The sequence below is a fragment of the Taurulus bubalis genome, assembly GCF_910589615.1.
Source record: "Taurulus bubalis genome assembly, chromosome: 4".
In the NCBI taxonomy this organism is placed as follows: Eukaryota; Metazoa; Chordata; class Actinopteri; order Perciformes; family Cottidae; genus Taurulus; species Taurulus bubalis.
In genome coordinates this window covers 18,299,943-18,322,581 of record NC_136592.1, presented here as the reverse complement: position 1 = coordinate 18,322,581, position 22,639 = coordinate 18,299,943, and the positions used below count along the sequence as shown (strand labels likewise).

Below are 22,639 nucleotides of genomic sequence, written 5' to 3'. Positions count from 1 at the left end.
ATGATTAAACACACACACACACACACACACACACACACACACACACACACACACACACACACACACACACACACACACACACACACCATTTTTTCCCCCCCTTCAGGTGCCTGACAGCATCATATATTCTGTAGCGCATTTAGGGCTGGGCAATGTATCAATATCATATGTATCCTCATACAGCAGCTCGTATGATATGGAACAAAAAAGATACTCCTCATTTTCCATTAAAAGTCAGCGTCATCCGTCAACGTCCGCTTGTTGCATGCATACATACGGTCTTTTAAAAATAAACTTCTGTCTTCAAACAAAACAACTTAGTTGGGTTTAGGAGAACATTGTTTGGGTTAAACTAACTACATCAGTGGCATTACTAAAGTATGCAGGTTAGGGGACGAATAAATCAACATTGACGTCTCATTTCAAACTGGGAATAAACCGCTGGTTGTCGGACCAATCCACCTCCCCTCTTGCCCTCTTTTTAAAAATCTCATTGTATAAGTATTTTGTAGAAGCTTTATCAATATCAAGATATTTGGTCAAAATATCATGAAACATGATATTCTCCATATCACCCAGCCCTAATCACCATCTTCTAACGCTTAATTGAAGTTATTTGGTGTTTACAAAGTGTCATAATTCAAATAATTCAAATTCAATTTAGTTGATCTATAACAGTTAGAAATAGTGGGAAACAGCGAGCCTAGCTCTGAACTTTCTCCTCCTTCTCATCTCTCCGTCCATCTTTCTGTACTCATCCCTTCCTTCTCTCAGTCCTTCACATCTTGTTGTCACTTTGGCAACTGTTTGCTTAGTATGCCATCTATCAGATGGTCATGACACATACAGGCAAAAAGACACTTCATACACAGATTGAATATAAAAACAACAAAAACCACAGACACACTTGTACTCATTCAGAGGAGGACAGTTGCACCGTCTGTCACTGTGGTGTAAAGCCAGTTTCTGTCCAGCTCTCTGGTCAGTGAGAGAAGAGCTGAAGTTAATCTCATAAATGCTCCACTGCGAAAATATGTTATAATGGCATGTACAGGGTGGTCTTAAATATCTGTGTTAGGCTAGGTATCACTTCTTTTCATTTGGTTATCTTTTAGTCTTGTTTAATCTGCCTTTTTTAAGGATTTTCTCCGATGGAGTTTTTTTTTTTTTCCTGGTTTGAGCCACCTGACAACTCTTGTGGGTGTCTTGTCCCTGCGGTGGGTGTTTATCTCTGTACTTCGTTGTTGGTTTATGTACGGCAGCAGCTTACTGAACACAGTGCAATCAAGACAATTTGGGGGCTTTTTATGTCATGCTGCAGGGTGAATAGAAATTAAAAAGGGCCAGTGAGAAAATGTCAAATCACCTGCAGTCAACTAACACACTGAGGCTGTCACAAATCAATTTCAATATTTAATTTTCAGTCGGATCATGTAAAAAGAGCCTTCCTGTTGCACACGTCAAAAATAGCAATTTCTATTTTGCATTTTATTCCCGACTGTGCTGAACGCCTCTCTGGCTCTGCGTGTCGTGACTTAATATGAACTCTGTGAAGAGAACTGAATGCTGCTCCTCTTAGCTTCTCCTCCAGTGTCTTCAATATTATTAAATTACACAGACAAGAATTTACATTAATGGAAAAGACAGTCTATCAATCCACAAAATGTATTTAACATAAAATATACATGAATTACACAAGCCCAAACACACTATTTTCCCAACTGGAGGATCTACACAGGGCACAAAATAGCTCTCACACCTGCTTCTCTGATAATGGGATGGACTTTAAACCCCCAACAGATCAGGCCAAATATGTGTGTGTGTGCTAACCAGTGTCAGCTTAAATTTGTGTATGTCGGGTTTTTGAGCTCACATGCATTAGTGTGTCATTCTGGCCACACACATGGTATCTGTCTGTTTGTGTTTAAGACAATCTTGGTCAAGCCTCTAACAGTTAGAGCATAATCCACTAATCTGATCACATCCACTGATCGATAGGAGCTCACGCACACGCACCCTCTCACTCTCACACACACAAAATTCAGATGAAACCATGTTTATTAAATAAAAAAATAGAGCAGTGCTCTGTGGGCTTAATTCATCACAGAATCCCACCAAGAAAACAACAGTACAGTCTGCTGTAGGGCATTATCATCATCAAGAACATCAGAGAGAGGAGGCAATAAAACGCAGTGATGGATGGCAGCACACAGTGATAAAACAATATGCTGCTGAAGGTTGTCATTATTTAAAACCCAGTTTAAATTAAACCCGTCCCTCGGTTTCGTATTACACCGTTAGGCTACATCTTGTGTCGGTTGTACGCCCGAAGACTTGTAAACAGAAAGTGCATTCTGATCTTCAACTGTGCAAAACAAAATTAAATGAGTTAGAAAACTAATTTATTTCTAAAGAAGATTAGGAGTCTACAGCCACACCAGCAGTTTATGAAGCTACAGTATTCGCTAAATGCTAACACCAGAGTGCTAACATGCTCACAGTGATCAGTGTAATCAGTTTTGCAGGTTAGGTTCTGCAGGAATGAGTCCTAAAACCTGGAAATGAGTAAACATTTAGCGCTTCTGGTTCCCTTGTCTTGAAATCTATGGGTTTTTGGTTAGATGTCTGAAATGAGATCTGTGGTTAACGCAAGCTTAAGAGATTCTAACGTTTTGTTCTACGATAGTTAGATACCCATTGACCTGATGATGGTGCTAGATGAAAACTCAGGGGATCATCAAAAGATATTACAATTCATCCTGCGTGGACATGAAGGTCTGTCAATACTCAAGAAAATCCACCTAATATTTGTTGAGACCTTTTCACTTAAAACCAAAAATCACAGCCTTATGATGGTGCGAGAGGATCACCAAAGTCTTTAGGATTCATCCTCTGGGGAACATGAATGTTTGATAGCATCACATCTCATAGCTGATGTCTGGACTAAAGAGGTGAACCGACCGACATCACCAGTGTGATGCCACGAGCAAGGCTAAAAATTACATAAAGAAATAAACGTATACATTTTGCTCTTCACCCCTCACTTAAGTGCACATTTCAGAAATTGGAAGTTACATCTTATGTGTTTCTCACTCATTAATGTCACCAAAACCCAGAAAGCGATGCAGCTGGTTTTCTATTAAGTACGTTGTTCTGTGTAACATATGCCACTTGCAGGCTTTTAGCCACAGGGAGTGCTATTACTGACAGCTAGCATCTGTCCTGCTGAAGTGTCCTTAATAAGCAAGACACTGAACCCAGGGCCCTATTTCTCGTACCCGGCTTACTGAGTTAGCGGGCTAATTGTCAGGATAAGATGACGTAGGTCAGGCGTTCTCGGTTTCTCGAAGCAAGCTTAGATTAATCACCATAGCAACACATCCAAAAATTTAAACCTGCTCCCGGGCAGGCTTACTGAACTTCACTGGATAAGCTGGACACTCCCACCGGACAAAAAAAAGGCAGCTCACTTCCTCATTGATGAAGGAGCGATATTAGTTATATTAGTTTTATAGGGAGAGAGTTCTTCCAGATCGCCAGGATCCATCCTTTACCTCATCATGACTTCCTGTACGCGGCGATATAGATTTTGCCGGCAAGAAATAATTTATTTACGAGAGCTTCTCGAGCCGCGGACATTGATCACCACAGGCGCAGCTGATCGCCCGTCTCAGACACAGACTATCAGCCGCTGCATGCCGCTGTTCTTAAGTTTATTTAGCTCTTAAGAAACTTATGGATGTGTTGAAAGCACTCATAATTATATGACAGTGCTATTAGTACACCATACATATCATTATTGTAGAACATGATTAAGGTGATCGTGATGAGAATACAGAGAATCACACATAATTTATTTTCACTGCTTCAATTGATTGAATTTCTGATTATGAATAATACATACATACTGATCCACCCATACACATATTCAAACTCATATACACATATATAGTACATGATTCATACGTGCATACAGTACATATATCCTCATAAGTATATACTTATTCGTAAATATAATCTGATTGATTTGGGTGATGAAGCACTTCAAATTAGCCGATACATTTTCTCAACACTGACGCATTTAACTTGTCTGATATATTTGCGACGCTTATGTCTCGCAGCCGGGGTCGCTGTTAAAGTTGCGTTTACGGCAACAATGTTGCAAAAACTTTGGAATATTCGCAACGCGTTTGCTGTGAATGACTACGGTATTGACGTCCTCATATGCCTTCATGATCATCTCCTGCTTCTCAGAGAAATAAAAAGAGGTTCCTCTGAGTTTATTTGCCATTGTACTGTTAGAACATCGTGGTGTCAGTGCTCCATTATTGTCCCTTCTGAAGAGGAGCGGGCGCGCGCATTTATCCAGATGACTGACGTCTGGCTAGAATTAACGAGACCGTTTCAGCGCGGATCAGCCGTGAAGAAACCCAGATAGCCTGATGTCAATCATCTCGCTAATTTAAGATGGAGATTAGGACATTTGCTTGACTTTGTTTAGCCAGGTCTGAAGAATACCCCCAGATCAGATCACTTGACTGCAGTTATGGCTGAGAATACAATATTCATTAATAATAATAAATTATTTATACCCAGCAATAACCACGGTCTATGCTTTAATGTAAATTGTATGTAGATTTTATCCTCAGCCGAAGGCTGCTTTTAACGTCTTTAGACTTGGCCTGGAAATGAACTTGCCATGGCGTTACATTTCAAGACAAAAACAAAAAGGTGAAGTCAACCAACAAATAACCACAGAAGAAGAAAAAGGAGAGGAGAACACAGACAAACGCAGAATTTGTTTCACCATAAATTCACATGGATACATGTTCTTCTTTGGAATGGAGAATCCATCATGTTAATTATTGCAAAGACCATCTTAGTTTAGCGTGTTAGCTAGTGAATGAGCACTAAACACAAAGTAGAGACAGCACGGTTACAATTTAATAATACAGATATACCATACGTTTACCAACGTGTATTCAAAGTCATTATTAAAAAAATGAAAACCCCAGTTTTCCAGTAAACTTCTCAAAATGTGCCTAATATTCACAGTTAATGAAAAGCAATTAAAAAACAAACTTGCCCGAGGGATTTTTTTGCGGTTCCTGAACTTTATGTTTTTATAGTTAATGCAGGCCTGCATAGATGTGACTGAGTAAGTGTCTCATGCCCAATCATTACGAACAAAGTATTTGCTAGAGGACAACAAACAAGATGGACAAACTATTTTAGGTTGCAACATGCCAGCTCGGTCACCAACCCTCAATGTATGAGCAGGGAAACAAAGTCGGGCACATGTGTATTTTGTAAAAAAAATACACATGTCCCCGAAATCTGCAAGAGACTCACATTGTAACCGTGTTAATATTCGTGATTTAGGCTCTCTGCAGTGACGCGGGCCTCGCCCGGCGAGTTGTTTATTCAAGACTTTAGAACAAGTCACAGAACTGTCTTCTGGCGGTAGTTCAACATGAAAGGATGAGTGAAAGAAGCTTGTTGCTAAAAAAAAACAATTGGAATGTCATTCCTCGCAGGAGGATAGCAAGGTTATAGGAGGAGGGAGGACACAGATGGAGTTTTTTTTGGCATTTGCAATCATTTCATTTGGTCTCAGCAGAGCTTCTAAGCAATGTGGTGTTTAACACCGCATTGCAAGTTTAACTTGCTTTTTGTTTCTCTGCAGCAGCAAACTTTCAGTCTGTTATTTTTTCTCTATTCTGCATTACTCAAGCTCCTCTCTATTCACCACTGACAGCAGCCACAAAGAACTGGAGTCCTCGCTCATGAAAAACGTAGAACTTAATTTAACCATATGGTCCAATCTCTCAAAGGACTTCAAGTGAGATCATATTGCTTTGTGTTGTGGAAACATCTCGCCATCCACGTGCCAGTTTTTCAGGAACTGAGACTATTGAGATTATTGGGAACATTTTGCTCATAGCTGATCAAACTCTCACCATAGCTGGTTGGCAGACATGCGGGAACATCCTTGTACAAGAGTGAGAGAAATAGAGACAAGTAAGTAGCATTCAAGGATTCAATAGTCAGCCAATGCGAGGTTGATCGACGTCCGTGAAGGACCATGTGATCTTTTTCTGACATTAAAAACAACAATAAACATGTTATAGAGGACTTTAATACTTAAAACTAAATTACTAAACTTCAAACAATATTAAAACAACATTACTGTATTTCTAGGCTGGAAGAAATCACATTTAATGACTTATAGTCTGTGTTAGTTGCGACTGATTCCTCTAGGAAACAAGTTGATTATTAAAATACAGTTTTCTCTGATGTCATTACTTTAGAGGAGGCGTCTATGGTTTCTCCAGAGATTGGTTAGAATTTCAGAATTCACACAAAGAATATAAATAAAAAAAAATAAATTAATCTCCTCCTCCGTCTGTCCATCTCTATGACATTTAATAGAAAGTTATCAAAACATCACAGAAATACACATACACACAAGCTCATTAGGCTTACTTTAAAATAATGAAACTTCCATAAATGAACAGAACAAAACGAAGAGAGAAGGAGGGGGCTGTTTTTAAAATCCACAAGACTTCAACCCCGAAGCCTCTTCGACTTCACTCAGACTGCACTGAGCAAACTGTGACAAGTCTCACCAGAGTGTGTGTGTGTGTAAATGAGAGAGAGACTTGGGGGATGTGAGTCAGCTCAATGAAGCAATTGTGTTTGCTGGCCCCCTTCCCAAAACCCCATCTGCAACACACACACTCACTCACACTCACTCACACACACCAAAAATCTAATGAATTATCTTCAGTTGCTTGGTTTTTGGTGGCTGACATCCGAATCAACCCAAATGAAGATGTCCAACAAGAGACTTTTTTTACCCTTAATCTGCAGCAAACTGGTGAACAGGCAAACGTAAACCACAACATTAAAATGTTCTATTTACGCAACAGGTAGAGAAGATGCATGTGCAAAGACTGTTTGCTGGAGAGACCGAATTCTACATCTTCCACTGCTCTGTGTTTGAACTGGTTAGAAAGATAATGCAGTGTTGGTGCTCCTATAACTACCACTGCGTGGACCACATTTCTCAGGGGGGAAATCAAGTTTGAGCCGTCAGCTGCAGTGATTCTGTAGAGCTGCAGCTTAACGACACTGGAAGTGAGTGGACAACTGGTTACTGTTCCACACAGGCAAACTTTAGTTTCACGCAAGCTGTAATGATTAGTTGTAACAATTTAGGTAATTGATTAATTGGGGTTTTTTTCCAAGCAAATATGCCAAACATTTTATCATTGCAGCTTCCTGTAACAATTTTCTGATTTTCATTGCCCTAGTATGTGATAGTTAGTTGTATATTATTTGGTTTGGGATGGAAAAATCAAGACATTTGAAGATGTCACCTGGGCGGTGTGGCTCTGCTCGTGTGATGCTCTGGAACAAATCTGAGCAAGTTTGACACAGATCAGAATATTGAAACAACCACATCAAATTCACCTATGACCAAATGCTAATGCAGGAGGAGTTACTTTCTGAAAGCAGGTTGCAGGAAAGTAGCACTGAATGATGACAAATGTTTATGTGGACGAACTATTGAGAAGGAGGTTGTGGACAAACGTTATTGGAGGATGAACACAATATGTAACTATACAATTATTTATGTCTTTGAATTACCGCGAGGATCCATTTATCACTAATCAACGATTGATGCAGGTGTAATATTTAAATGAAGTTGAAAATGATTTGATCAAAGCAGTAACTAAAGTTTTTCATTATCCACTGAGCAATTATTTTTGTAATCAATGGATTAATTGTCTCGTGAAGTCTTCAAATTGCTTTTGTCTAAAAGATATTCAATTGACAATTATAGAAATTAGAAAAAGCAACAAATGCAAGAATTATTTAAGCTGCTTTAAGCTTGCAAGAGTGTGGGTAGAGGAAAATATGCCAAGCTTTAACCTTGGTATACAGTGTTTAATAATGACGGTTGACTGATCAAAATACCTGGACCAATGCACCTGTACTGCCATTAAACACCATACAAACCTCTAATGAAAACAGTGAAAGTACTGCCCATTGATATTTGACATATTTATTGTATCTGTTAATGACAGCAATTAACTGATAAAATAAGTGACTAAAGAGGCCATTATACCAAAAACTTGTTCGTTGTATTCTGTTGCCAGGACTATACCATCCGTTCATGTCTGCCTGTCTGTCTGTCGGTGACGGTCCAAAAGACACAATTAACCGAGCTCAGGTTCATGGTGTCCATTACATCTTTTGTTGTGGCACAGTAGTCGTGCCTTTGAGGACACACACAAACACACAAACAAGTCTTTTCATGTTGAAAGAGAAGGGTCAGAGACTTGATGTTCTGCATTTCTGGACTGCAGAAGAACATGAAAGAGCATTAAAAGCAGGAGATAAAAAGTGAGAAAGAGAGCAGAAAAGAAAGCTGGAGAGAACACTTGATGACAGGAGCAGTGAAGAGATCTGAGAGAGAAAGAGGGCAGATGAACGAGAACAGCAGAGCGATGGGACACGACACCAGACTGATCAAGTCATCTCGGTAATGATTATATTCAGCATTGTGAACGCTTGCTTATTCCCTTAAACAAATGACTCCTGATAATGGGAAAGTTCAGATATAATTTTCCTAAGAGAGGGAAGGCGCTGTGGGAGGCACTGAAAGATGAAACGCAAAACAAGGGAGATGGATATATGTGTGTGTGTGGGAAAAGTAGGCCAGGGTGGAGAGGTGCAGAGGGTGTGGATGTTAAAATCCCCAATTCAGTTGTACAAACTCTTTCATCAACCACTTGCTTCCTCCCTTTTCTTTCCCTGCACCCCCTCTCCCTCCCTGCTTTCTTTGATGCCCCTCCCCCTCCTCACCACCAACAGTAAATGACTGTCCCCAACTCGGCCACAGTGGCGGTCTGTGATTACGACCACTAGAAATGCTCCTTCTCGCTTTATGACAACCTGCATGTTGTGGATTGCTACACGAAAAATGATGGGGTGATTTGTGAAATTTGCAGCACGTGGTTTTATTTTTAAGAGAATATGAAGTGAAGTTTTGCTCTAAAAAAAAGAGAAAATTGTTTTGTAAGGTTTGGATGAATTTACAGTAAGGCCATCCCAAACGATGCTGAGGTCATTATTGTTGCAGTACTGATAGCCACTGTAATTGCAACACAGCACATGTTACCTCATACCATAGGTGTGTGTGTGTGTGAGAAGGAGCCTTAGGTCTATACATATTTTCTTTCCCATACAAGGAGAAACGTTTTCTGTAAGTCAGCAAGGTGGTGTGTATTTTCATGAATGGGTATCACATATGTATGTGAGCAGTATAGAAGGTGGGTAATGTGTGTATGTCGCTCCGTGTGTGTTTAGGTTGAACCAAAGCCAAAATGTCTACAGTATGTAGTTGTATGTGTGCTGCATGAATCTTTGTGTATATTCATTGTAAAACATACACATATAACCTTTGCTCTAGATTTCCCAACTCTGTGCGCGCGCACACACACACACACACACACACACACACACACACACACACACACACACACACACACACACACACACACACACACACACACACACACACACACACACACACACACACACACACACACACACACACACACACACACACACACACTTTTTAGCCTGGCAACAATAACATCCTCTCAAAGTACCAAAGCAGCCTTTCTGTCATTAGACAACGCAGAGTGCCGGATGACATGAGCCGGTCCGATCAAATCCAACATTAATGTACAACGAGGGCGACATGATGTAAAAAAAATCAACCTGCTGTATGGAGTCCTGAGGAGATCAAGATTGAAATGGCAGCATATTCAACCAAAGTTTTTTTTGTTTTTTTTATCCGAGCTAAATCACAGTCCCTCACCCATTAAAGGGGAAGTCCGGGGACTTAGTGCTGCACTTCGATAAAGGTGCTCCACTCAAAGCAGCAGAGTCAGAGATACCATGACTTATTGTTCCTCCAGCCCTGTTCTGAGAGTTTGTAAGAAAGATTGAACAAGAAACAGATTTAAAACTAGTAGTAATAACTAACATTTTCTGTTAAGTAACCCTGTTTTCCGCAGCATCCATGGCCACAAAAAGGCATACTCGTGGAGTGGCAATGGGGAAAGTGTCTTTCCCCTGATTTCGAAGGAGATTTTTTTTCCCTGTAATTGGATACCAGCCCTTTGAAACAAATTGCTACTCTCATCATGCAGCTCTCCCCGGGGGAAAGAAGTCGTCTCTTTTCAAATTATGACCTGTAGTTTCAATAACCAGACAGTGACATATTACAGACCTTAATCAAGCCATTTTTATGAGCTGCTCTGACAGTTTAGAGGCTTTTAGGATGTGTTGTTCACAGTTGGTTTCAGTTACTCAAACATCTGGCCATCGTCCATTTCAAAAAGCTGCTAGAGGAGTCCTGATCATTTCATCACATCTGTGACATGCAAACAGCAAGTAAAACTTCATGTTTTCATTTGAAACATGAAGCAGCTGCTGCTGCTGCTGAAGAATCATATCCGGAGGTGTGAACGTTACAGCACACTCAAGGGCATGACAACTGGTACGCTGAGAAAGGTCGGTCCAATGACACCCAAAAGTATAAACCTGCACAACAAAATGCATCTCCTGTTCATCTGTCAAGTAATCGAAGTGTAAAACTCAGCAATCTGAGGTATTTCCTTCAGTTTACTGATGTAATGTAAAAGCTTTAGGTCAATCTTTGCTTTTCTTCCCCACAACTGTGCCAGTACAGGGCCACATTGTCTGCAAGGGTTTCCACTCAACATGTTGGACTGTGCAGACGTTTGCAGACAAATGACGATGTGTAGTTCTTGCAATGAGGAAAGTATAATTTAGACCTAGCTGGAATATCCTGTTTGTGACAAATGTTACAGCATACTTCATTACATTTTGTGACTAGTTTTTCTTGATCATATCGTTGAGAAATTTGAGCGTGCGTGCGTCCCTTCCATCAACCAGCACCTGGTCTCGTCATCAACACCGGTCTACAATCCTGGTCATCAATCCATCCTGTCAAATACCGCGGCTTCCCTCTTACCTGTGCCAGATTATGTCGCCACATCAGTGGTTGTGTGACTCTCGGCCGCTCTGTTCTTGACAAAGAGCCCTTTTTGTGATTCCTATTCTCTCAAGTTCGTTACTAACCCATTCTCCTTGTGCCCAGGAAACCCGTGCCTGAGCCGCAGCCCACCTCACCTGCCTACCAGCATTCACTTCCTGCCCTGCAATCAACAGCTATCATTTAATAGAAACTCATTCCTTCACCTACCCTGCCACCTCCGTGTCCGCTCTTGGGTCCTGCCCAAACGCAACCGTAGCATTTATTACGTTATGATGTAGGAGTTATACGTTAATATATTAATATATATTGCGTTAGTGTATGCAAGGCAATCAATTGTGATCATTTTATCTAATTCTAGAAAAACTTTCATAATAGAAAGGACACACCAACATATTCATAAAACCTGACTGAAAAGTTAACTTTTTTATAGAATCATAAGAGTGACTCTACATTTGCATTCATCGCATTTAGTCCCTGACATCATGATACTACTTGTACTTGCAATCTGAGCCCGTTTACAACACATCTTTGCATGTAAACTTAATTAAAAACTGAAACGATGAAATTCATAATATTGCAATACCGAGTGGATGTTTTCCTAGACCCCTAGTTTATGACCATCACAATGCATTTCAGTAAAACAGCTCTGCTCTTCACCACAAACACATCATCACCTGTAACTGGTCAGATATATATATATATATATTTTCAATGTCCAAATGTTTGTGGTTTATTCCCCCCACGGACATTTGCTCATTTAAAAGATGAATCGATCGAGACCGACTGAAGATGTTAGCAGATACGATGCTGTGACCATACAGGAAAAATCGGTTCCCGTCTTGAAGTTCAGCCACAAATTGAAGTATTCAATAAACAGATCATGTTGCAGCGTACAGACATTTACTTTCAGCACTGTGTGATTTGATTTCTAGTGTGTTCCTGTTTATAGGAGCTGTGAGAACAGTGAGCGAGAGAACAGTGAGAGAGAGAAAGAGAGAGAGAGCTCAGTAATCAGCCAACAACAGAAACAGCAGACACAGCAGTCCAGCTGGAATACAAATTCTCTGCTACCACAATCTATCTCATTCCTGCCATTACAGTTTTGAAAGTGTAATTTCATTTAGCTGTGTTCATACATTTTAATGAGTCAGCTGACAGGAGGCATACACACAGCCTCCTCTACTCGCCGTTTATGGCTGCAGATCCTTGTTCTGTTGTAGTTACACACCGTTGAGTCAATCATTGTCAGGTAGGGTGGGACTGTGAACTCTGACCTGTGAGAGCATCACACGCTTTGCGGCTGCCATGTTAATGGAAGGCAGCAGGCGGATAATGAAACAGTCCCCAAGTATTCACAAACAGAGAGGGTAATACAAATTCACAGTCTAAAAGTCTAACACAACTGTAGTACTCCAACTACTTGGCCTACATCTGTTAGCTGAAGATTTGGCCTCGTCTCCAACATGACGTTAGACTCCAGAGCATGATAACATGCAGCAGAGTGGGTGTGAAACAAGCCATTTCAAACCAACCGAAGCTATGGTGTTAGATGGTTTTAGCTATTCTCAGCCCGTCTTGATGGGGCCTGACACAATCACATCTGCTCCACCCCCACCGAGCTGAAAGCACAGATAAATCAAACCCACCTTTTAAGGCAGAAACGCACACAGAAAAGGGCTTGAGGCCTGCTGGCCCGAGAGCTCTGGATATTGTGTTACTTCCTTCATGTAGGTGGTTTCTAAAGCTGTGTGTTTGGGCACAAAGTGGGTCACACTCACAGGCCTGCTCCTGGTGGGTCTGAACATGACAACAATTTTGTCTTTTCATAATTGGCTCCCAGGGTGACCAACTGAATGTATGGCCTACTTAATCAGAAAAAAAACTAACTAAATAAAAGAAACCAACTAAACATATGAAAACAGAACAGAGAAACAGAGAATAGCATATTTATACAAGACAGAAACACAAAGAAGCAAAACATATGAACCAGGACCAGGGGGACAAGAACCAGGAGAAAAAGGAAATAAAGAAAGGAAAGGAGGTGAGTGGATTACCATATGGCCTATAGGACAGAAATTGAGGAGTTTAACATCATCGCACACTGAAATATGTCGTGAGTCAGGGAACGTTAGTTGCTTTTGAATGTTTCCAGCTGACTCGTTTGAAAACAAGAACCCTATAAAAGGGTTTTAAATATGTACACAAAGGCTACAGTCATCATATTGTGCTAAAAGACAAAGTCAAAAAGTCAGTATCATGAGCAGTTAATGATCCATAGGGAAGAGAAAATAAAGACACAGCCTTGATCTTGTTTGCTTTGGTTGCTGGTAAACGTCAGCCGGATGAAGCTGCTAACGTTAGCCTTCTTAAAAAACAGTAACCCCACTGAATAATGTATGAATTGCCCCATGCCTTGGAAAAACGCTGGTTTTATGTTTGTATTTTACATTCGAGCAGACCAACAGTTTAATCCATTCCTTACACTTCTGCTCTTGTGGGGGGAGGGTTTAGCCAACGGTCAGCTAATATATGTATTATTTACAGAGAACCTAAACACCTCAGTGACTTTTCTTAATAAATAATGCCACTACACAGAGAAAAGAACCTACAATCCGTTTCAATATTTGCTACTCTGCTACAAACCGTTTGATGGCAGCGCTGGTATTTCAGACTGGTACGGCAGTTTATTTGGAGTAACAAAGAATTTCCTACCATAAATCATTATAAGTGAACTCATACAATTACAGCTGGCACAGACTGTAAAGTCCTGATGCAGCAGAACTAGCCTGGCGTTACACATAAACCTCTGCTGATAGGAAAGGCAGGCCAGGTTTATGTTAAAATAGAGGGTTTATGTTAAAACAGAGGCATCATGTTAAATGTATAAATGTATGCATCTATTTTTACAGAACCACCATCTAAGGTTTCTGTCACCAGAGGATTATACCAAACAGTAGAAGTCTGTTTTTAGCTCCAAACTAGCTGTGCTGTTTCAGAGTCTTACTTGTTTCAAATTATGTGATTTTCAGACTTTTTCCTTCAGTATTTCAACCACTTGGACAGATGACTTCTATTCATGTTGCTTTTTTACTGATTTTTTGAGCCATCCATGTCAGACACAGCAACTCGACTTGAAGGGATGAGCGGAAAAAAATAAATTTCTGTCCAACCAAATTGTGCTATAAATTAGTATATAAACACGGGACAGTCTGAGGCTTAAACACAAAAGCACTGAATCTGCTGACGTGTCGTAGAACTCGTGGACACGTGGATCAGATTCTTCCTCATTTTAACTGAAAGAAGCCAGTAAAGCCGAGTCAGCACCTCTGCTTCCTGAAACACGTTTCAACATACTGTAAAAAGACACTTTACAAGCTTTTTCTTTACTAGTATTGACCAATGACGAACTCTTCTGTGGAATTGGGAATTGCCGTTTTATGGGTGTTTGTGTGCAGCAGTGTGACCAATAGTGTGCCTAAAAAATCTTTGTCAACATTTATTCCACATATGACAGGAATTATCTTGTATATTAAGGGTTGTATTTTACCTTTTTGTTGCACCTCTTTCCTGCAATTACTTTCTGTCCTACAATTCCCAGAGTTCTTTTTGGCAACCTCCAGAGAGCATGTCTGAGATTCTGAAGCAGCAGTGATCGTGTCAGTTGATTTAACTGAGGAAACCGGCGGGTTGCACCAAAATGAAACACAAGCAGTCTTATGACTGCATTGGAGTCTGGTCTAAGAAGGCTGCTGTCAGAGGAAAATTTGGTTATATATGTGCATCTATTTCCCCCGGTATAAATTGTTGACAATCAGTGCAAAATGCTGACGTTTACCATCAATGTCACTACAGAACAAAAAAGGCAGACGAGTTAAATGTGTGTATAGCTCTTAATCCAGATTAAGTCAGAAAGTGCAGCAGGGCAGAGCATTGCCAAACACATTTAAACGGCAATAAGACAATCAAAGCATGAATATGAGACAAAATAAAGCAGATTAATCATTTTAAGAAACATCTGAAAGACAAAGTACTTCATTAATAGCTATTTTTGCAGTACCAGGAATGTTTTTGGTGAATTCATTTCCTATACTCTGCAACATTTTTACTGAGTAAAGCTGAAACAAATGTCGGTTGGTTATATTGAATGGCCACAATGTGATGCAGGGTGAGAAATTAACACCTCCCACCAGTGTCAAAAAAAAAAAATCTATCAACCCACCACTTTGGCAGATGGTCAAACATTATTTAGACATTTTTCCCATAAAAAAAAAAAACAGTTACTTGAGGCTGCTGAGTTTCAACACAGAGGGCCTTTGCTGTGCTGCTGTTGAAGCCGTTCTACAAACAACACTTCTAATGGACTGGCCTCGACCATCCCCACTCTCTACAATGCTTACCGATTGATTAATTGATTGACTAACTAATTTCAGTATTGTCTTTTGAATGATGTAATAAAAATCAACCTCAAAACTTTTTTAAATTAGAGAATATTATTACTTCAACATTTACTATTCAACATGATTTTCCATTCAGCTGGTACATACTATTATTATACATTATTATGATACTGCCAAAACAGTCTGTTCAGAAAAGATAAGGGGTAAACAAAGTTATGCACCTCATTTGAGGCCGATGCACATTGTCAGCATCAGGATTCTGTTACCCAAATGTGACAGATCCGCACACATCTACTGTGAGTGTTTCAGGATGAGGAGGAAGTGGGCGGCCTGGAGGCCTGTTTGCATGCACCTCAATCCGCTCTGCGTTATATTTTTTTTGTAAGTCGGCAGCAACAAACAGCTGAGAAGGGGGCAGATGGGATATTTAGACAGATTTTGTGTCCTTCAAAAAACAGGTTGAACTCAAATATTTTCTAAATAATCAACAGATATGACGATACAGACTGTTTGTCTTTGATGCAATTTAACATAAAACACAACTATCTTTGCCCTTGAATTGCCCACCATAGGTTGAACAACTTCTTAGTCTTCTGACATCGTGCAAGTGCAACGCTTTGTTCCTCAGGTGGTTAAACTAGTATTAAAATGTGTAATCCTTATGATGTCAGTTGGTTTGTAAGTGCAGTTGCATTAGAAAATAAATAGCAAAACGTTTGCATTTAAAGTGATACATTTCTGCTTTTTCTGATAATTTATTCTAAAAAAAAAAAAAAATCATGCACATCCTTTTCATTATTCCAGTCACAGAAAAAACAGAGCAGGATTTCCATTAAAGCAGTACACCGTCTGGTAGCAGTGACTAAAAATGCACCAACTAAATTAAATAAGTGTATGGGTGGTTGCTGCCCTTTATTTAGCGATTTGAATGTCTTTGCCGCAAAGAGGTCACAGGCAAAACGTCAGTGCCACCTGCGCACCCTATCAGGTTATTTGAAAAGTGACGCTTGATGATGACAGCACAGATTACTGCAATCCTGACTGTTTGCTTCACTTCTGAAGACGTCAATATAGTGAAGCAGGTACAACAGTTTGCTTCTCAGTGACAAATTTAATAAAAGAGGGTGGCTCTGTTTTCTCTTGATGTCTGAATAAAAAACAGATATTTGAAAAAGCTCTTGCCTCTGCGCTGGTCCCATGAACAATGAATATCCTCATTCCTTTCAACTTTTCCATGAATGCTCGTCGTCTGCCAGGGAAGAAAATCATCATAAGAAAGAAAATAATCCAGTCGAGAGCACACGCACAGATGCAACATGCTGTTGTGTTTAACCACAAGTAAACTACCCAAGACGGAGACGGGTGGATACAAAAGAAAGACATTCAGAATGAATGAAGGAGATAAAGAGTTATCATGCCACAGATCAGGATGTAGTGGATCTGACAGTTTGATATAACAGATATAAACTGCTCTTTTAAACGCCTACCTTTATGGCGCCATTAACTAAACTATTTGTCTTCTCGTAGTGATGTCTCAATCTATATCTACTGATATCTGCACAGCTGTCCACCTGTTCACGGAAGTCAGGCACTGGGTTTCAGGGCTGACGGATTTGGACTAATTTCTTCTGACTGGTGGAAAATAAAGACTTTTTAGTGTTTCCAGCTGACTTGTAATAAACAATAACCCTCTAAAAGGCACTTTATGGCTACGTGATACGCTGCTAAAAAAGGAGCCATTCCAACAGAACAAAAACTGTCTTTCTCCCGCTACGACGTTGTGCAACTTCAGTGAGAATATGATGCAGTTTGTTGAGTTGCCAAAGAGTTTTGGTTGGACTCAGAAAATAAATCCTTAATAGACAACAGAGACACTCTTCTTTGGTTTCTCTATTTACTGTTTGAATCTGTTGAGCATCTGTCAGAGGTGATCATCTCACACACACACACACACACACACACACACACACACACACACACACACACACACACACACACACACACACACACACACACACACACACACACACACACACACACACACACTATTGATTCAGTGTTTGCTCTGTAGAGCTGCATTTAGTTAGTTTGTAATAATGGATCTGTGGACTGAAATGGCACTGTATTCTGGCATTATAAACATATTGAACTTGTGAGGTCTCAAGTGGTTTTAAAGCCACAGCTCGTTCAGCTCGATGATTGTACTGCAGTTACACAACAGCAGGAACTCTAACACAGTGTTTCGCAAAAAACAGTGTGCGCACATTAGCGGGCATATACAATAAAGGATTGACTGTAAAGATTATAGATGCACAGCTGCGCCTGTGAGAGCGCCAACGACGATGTTGTGTATTCCTCCAGCAGACAGTGCAGGCTCCTGTGTTGAAGGGCAGAGGCACCCACTAAATAACCTGCACTAATAATGCAACATTACCACCTCAACCCTGACAGACTGTGAGGTGCAACTGATCAATTTTTCAAATACTTCCAGCTATAAAAACAGCAAAACGCTCAGTCGGTGCTGACAGATGCATTGATAAAGCCGTTCATTGAGACATGCACGGACTGGCAGAAGCTGAAGGCCTAGAGCTGCAGATAACAAAAACTGCAACTTTCACTCGCAAGCTCTGGACCAGCCAGCGTCAAAAGCTCCCTGAATCCCTGTTGAGACGATTTATGTGTGTGTGTCTCCTCCGTTTGCTGCACCGAACTCCCTTCTGCGTCCTCTGCCACCAACTAGAAACTAATCCAAACCTCTGGCTAATCACAACTCTGAGAAATACTTCTACTGTGGCGATGCCCCATTGGGTGAGAGCCGAGCTCCATATCAACAGTGGACAGTGTGTGCATGACTGCAAGAACAAATCACATACACATGTGGTAAACACAGAGTCATTCTTCCCTGCTCCTATTCTTTGTCAAAGTGAAAAATATATATATATATATATATATATATATATTTTTTTTTTTTTTTTTTTTTCCTGTGGTTCGGTGCCACCCTTTACTATCTGCCATTTAGCTTCCCTCTCACGCCACTGATTAGCAGCAAAGTGGACTCAACAGTGGGACATTGAGCTGGCAGGAAAAGCCCTCTGAGGTCTGTCCAACTAGGAAGACTTTAATGGGGCATCCTGGTGAGCCAGCAGGCTCATGATTGCAACATTACCCTCCTGTGTACAACAATACAGATACAGGCACTTGTTTGTACTGAGTCTGGCTGCTGGGTGCCTCCCAACATTTCCTGTCATTCTAAATACTGTTTATTGTGTATGGAAGGAGGGGAAAAAAGAGAAAACTAAATTTTCAATCGATAAACTACACACTGCAAGAATAAATACTGTGTATTATATACGTTTTTGTAAGAAAACATGGGCCTTTGCTGCAAATTTTACATTTTCTTACTTTACATTTTCCATATATTTCTATGTTTTTCCATAAATTACAAATGTAAATTGTGACCAACGTGCCTCAGTTTCAGAGCAAGCAAAATGTGGTTGAATGTTGTTTATGGGTAAACCTGAAATAAAGGTCCGTTAAAGACTCTGCTTCTATCAGCTTACACTGGGAGTCAGGCCAGTAAACCGGAGAAATGTACCACTGTATAAACGAACAAAAGAAAGACAAACTTTCCCCATGACGCAGATCTAAATTCATGATCAAAGATATGAGGAAGATTGTGTGCAAAAGGTTTGCTTAAGACCTTTTAGAGACACATGATGACATTTCATTTTCTTATTACCAGACCAAAAAAAACTTGCAAGGAATCTGTCAGAAATGGCAGCATTGTATTTTGCACAGGACGCTGCAATAGCTCACAGGCACCGATACTGTGTTCAATCAGCGTCTTTATGTTGGCACACAGACTCTGAACAGAGGGACATTCGTCCAAAAAGGGTGCTTTTGAACTGATAATAGTAGAAATGCTGTTTGGTGGGTGCTTTGATCTGAAGAGCCACATTATCATGGGTGTGTGTGACAGAGCTGAAGAAACTAGTTGAACTTTAAATTCTTCTGGTAGAGACACAGTCCTTCAGATTATTCAGAAGTGGGCATTTTAATCAGCTGCCATGACAGCGAGTCCAGCTCAGGCTGGCATGAAAGTGCAAACTTGTGAATCCCACTTTTAACTTAACTCAACAAGAATGAGCATTCATCCATATCCAGCAACCTTTCAACATTTAATTCACAGCATTCCCAATTCACCTCTCTGTTGCAAAGAGAAGGAAAAAGATGAAAAGGGCCAAAAGAGAACCAAGAAATACTCAAATATGTAGATGTTATGTTTCCTAACATTTTGTGATCTTTATTTTTTGACATTTTATGGACTAAACTATTAATATAATAAATGATCTGCAGATTAATCGATATTCCAAATCACCGTTAGATGTAGTAGCTCTTAAAAGGGCTGCAAAGCAACAAACTACAAATTCAAAGTTTTTAATTGTCTATACCTTCAGAAATCCTCGGTTCAGTAGGTTTAGTCCATCTATCTATCTTTGTGTGACTCTTGAGTGCTTTCGAAAAAATTCACTAACCTACAGCTACAAAGTTTGTTTCATGACAGCAGTGAGAAATTATTAAATGCCTCTACTCCTTCAAAAAAGATGAAGATGTGATGGAAAACAGTACTTAACCTGTGCAGCTCCACCTTTGTTTTCACATATTAAACCTCTCGTTGTGTAAAGACACCATGTTAATGCTGCCTGCAATCCAACTCCGGTGAATGTTGCTTATCGTGGAGTGTCCCATTGACCCCTTGAACAACCACAAATATACACGCATGCTCACACACAGACACACGCACAGCTATCAGCCTAATGGAAATGTAAAAGGGTTGCTCTGGTTGACTGGAGCAAAGCAAACACAGAGAGACAGATAGGACAAGACAAGAGACAGGTGGACTACACACAGGGCGTTCACACAGGGCGTTCACACACACACACAAGCCAAATCTAGAGGGGTAATAGAGAGAGTGTACTGTTGTACTGTGCACACAGCCACCCACGTAGAGCACTTCAAACACACACACATACAGCAGGATACACTGGCCTACATTAGCACACGCAAACACGCTCACACAGTAAGTACAAGCTAGATGTTGCCCCAACAAAAAAGTGACAGTGCAGTGTGTCTCTCTCTACCACCTCCCTTCCACACACACACGATATTTTACTCACATGTTACACATAACATACTACTGCATGTACAGGCCCGGTATTTCATGAATGGAATCCATGCCTTTACATGCACAAAGTCCACCTTACCAGCCACTACGACGACTACTACTACTTCTACTGCTATGGTTTAGAGTCCTGTAGTTTTACCATGAAGGCTTACTCATATAAGAAGTTGTTTTAAACCAACTACATGAAACACACAGGAAAAATAAGTAGCCACATATGTAAGAGTAAGATTATAAATGTTGCATTTCAGTATAAAGCAATGACTTACATAGTTTATAAACTACACCTCCCTAAAACTAATGCAATCTAATACAACAGTCCTGCACCTTCATAAAGGTTATCATGTTACATTGTAGTTTTAGAGAGATGTTGATTCACCTTCATGGTCATTTTGGAGCATGTAGTTAGTTAGTTAGTGGTGCTGTTGAACTGTATCGAGTTATAATTGTTACTAATAAGACCGTAACTACAAATGATTTGTATCATCGATTAATCTGCCAGGTAATTTCTTGATTGGTCGAACATCAGAAAATCGTTAAAAGGGGCTTCTTCATGTCTGGTATTGTCCAACAAACAGTCCAAAACTAAAAAATAATTAGTTTAATATAATTTAATAAAAGAAAAAGAAGCAAATTCTGAGAAGTTGGAACCATCGACTGTTTGCCATCGTTTGCTTGAGAAATTACTGAAGTTATTAGCACATTTTCTGTCAATCAACTAATCAATTGTTGCAGCTATAATATTTAGTCAACGCTTATATAAATGGGGGAGACAATATATATAAAAACGTAATGCTGTATCTCAAAAACAGCTTGGACAAAAACTGCACATGATAAAAACACTAGAAAAAAAGACTGCATTACATTAAACTCTGTGTAGCAACACATCTGGCATTTGAGTGTATGTGAAATAACACAGCCGGGCCAGAAAATCTGGACATCACAGCAATCCGGTTAAACTATATCTCGGATCTTCCCACAGCAGAAACACCAGAAGAAATATTTAAAGCCTTTTTATTAAATCCCATCCTGACAGCATGGCGTATCAGTGATTTAACTCTGCTTTAATCTGCACACTTCCTGATCTCTGCTCATTTCTGGGGGCAGTTAGTGCTGACGTGCTCCACAGGCTCGCCCTCCCGGCCCTGTGAGCCAGGCCAGCAGCATAATATTCATAACAATCACTATGCATGCTTTCACCTTCATTCTGCCGTTAACCGGCGCCGCCACGTTAAAGTGGCTGGCGGGCTGCTCTCCCATGTCCACGGGCAGGCAGTCACCGGCGCAGCGGGAGGTCCGTGCACGCCGACCAGCCAGCCCCGCTACCCTGCTGCCCTTGTCTACACTCATCTCCACCAAATCAATGCCTGCCCACTGATACTAGCAGGCCCTTTATCACATTCCTCACAGCATCGGTGCAGCTGCAGAAACGAAGCCCCCGAAAAGACACACGACAGCGGCCGAGGCACACCGCTCCATCTTCGCTTTGTCCGGGGAGAAAAGCTCCACACGGACACCGAGACGGAGCGCGTCGCCGGGAGAAAAAAAAAAGCGATCAAGGAACGGAAGTCCTACCTTTCGACTCAACGCTGTCCCCGAGTAGAAGTAGTAGGCTATCCCCAGCACCCACAGCACCGCAAAGCATAACAATATCCTCGATTTCCTCCGCATGGCTGCCTCGCTTTCTCCGTCCGCCTGCCGGTGCGTACTCTTGTCTGCAGCGGCTCGTCCCGGTCGGCTGTGTCCGTGCAGGGCGCTTCGCCGTGCGGCTTCGGCGAGCTTCGTCAGTCGGTCAGGGGGAGCGGAGGGAGCAGGAAGCAGCCAGCCAACATCAGCGGGGTTAGAGGGCAGAGGCTATCCGACTCTAATCCAATCAAACGCCGGCTCAGGCAGCCCTGGAGGAGGGCCGGGGCTGACAGCGAGTCGAGCCGTGCCGCGCGGTTCCGTGCTAAAGCCGAA

The 22,639-nt window shown here is 40.9% G+C and overlaps 1 protein-coding gene across 1 annotated transcript in view; it reads right to left on the bottom strand.

Annotated features, from left to right (window-relative positions):
* galnt2 (UDP-N-acetyl-alpha-D-galactosamine:polypeptide N-acetylgalactosaminyltransferase 2) overlaps positions 1-22,351 on the bottom strand; it is a gene marked incomplete at its 5' end in the record, with an annotated part of 47,729 nt that extends 25,378 nt beyond the window's left edge. Inside the window, one exon of the mRNA XM_079216379.1 lies at positions 22,256-22,351. Within this exon, the coding sequence (XP_079072505.1) occupies positions 22,256-22,351 (96 nt within the window). The remainder of the gene's footprint in view (positions 1-22,255) is intronic.
* Positions 22,352-22,639: the final 288 nt, after the last annotated feature.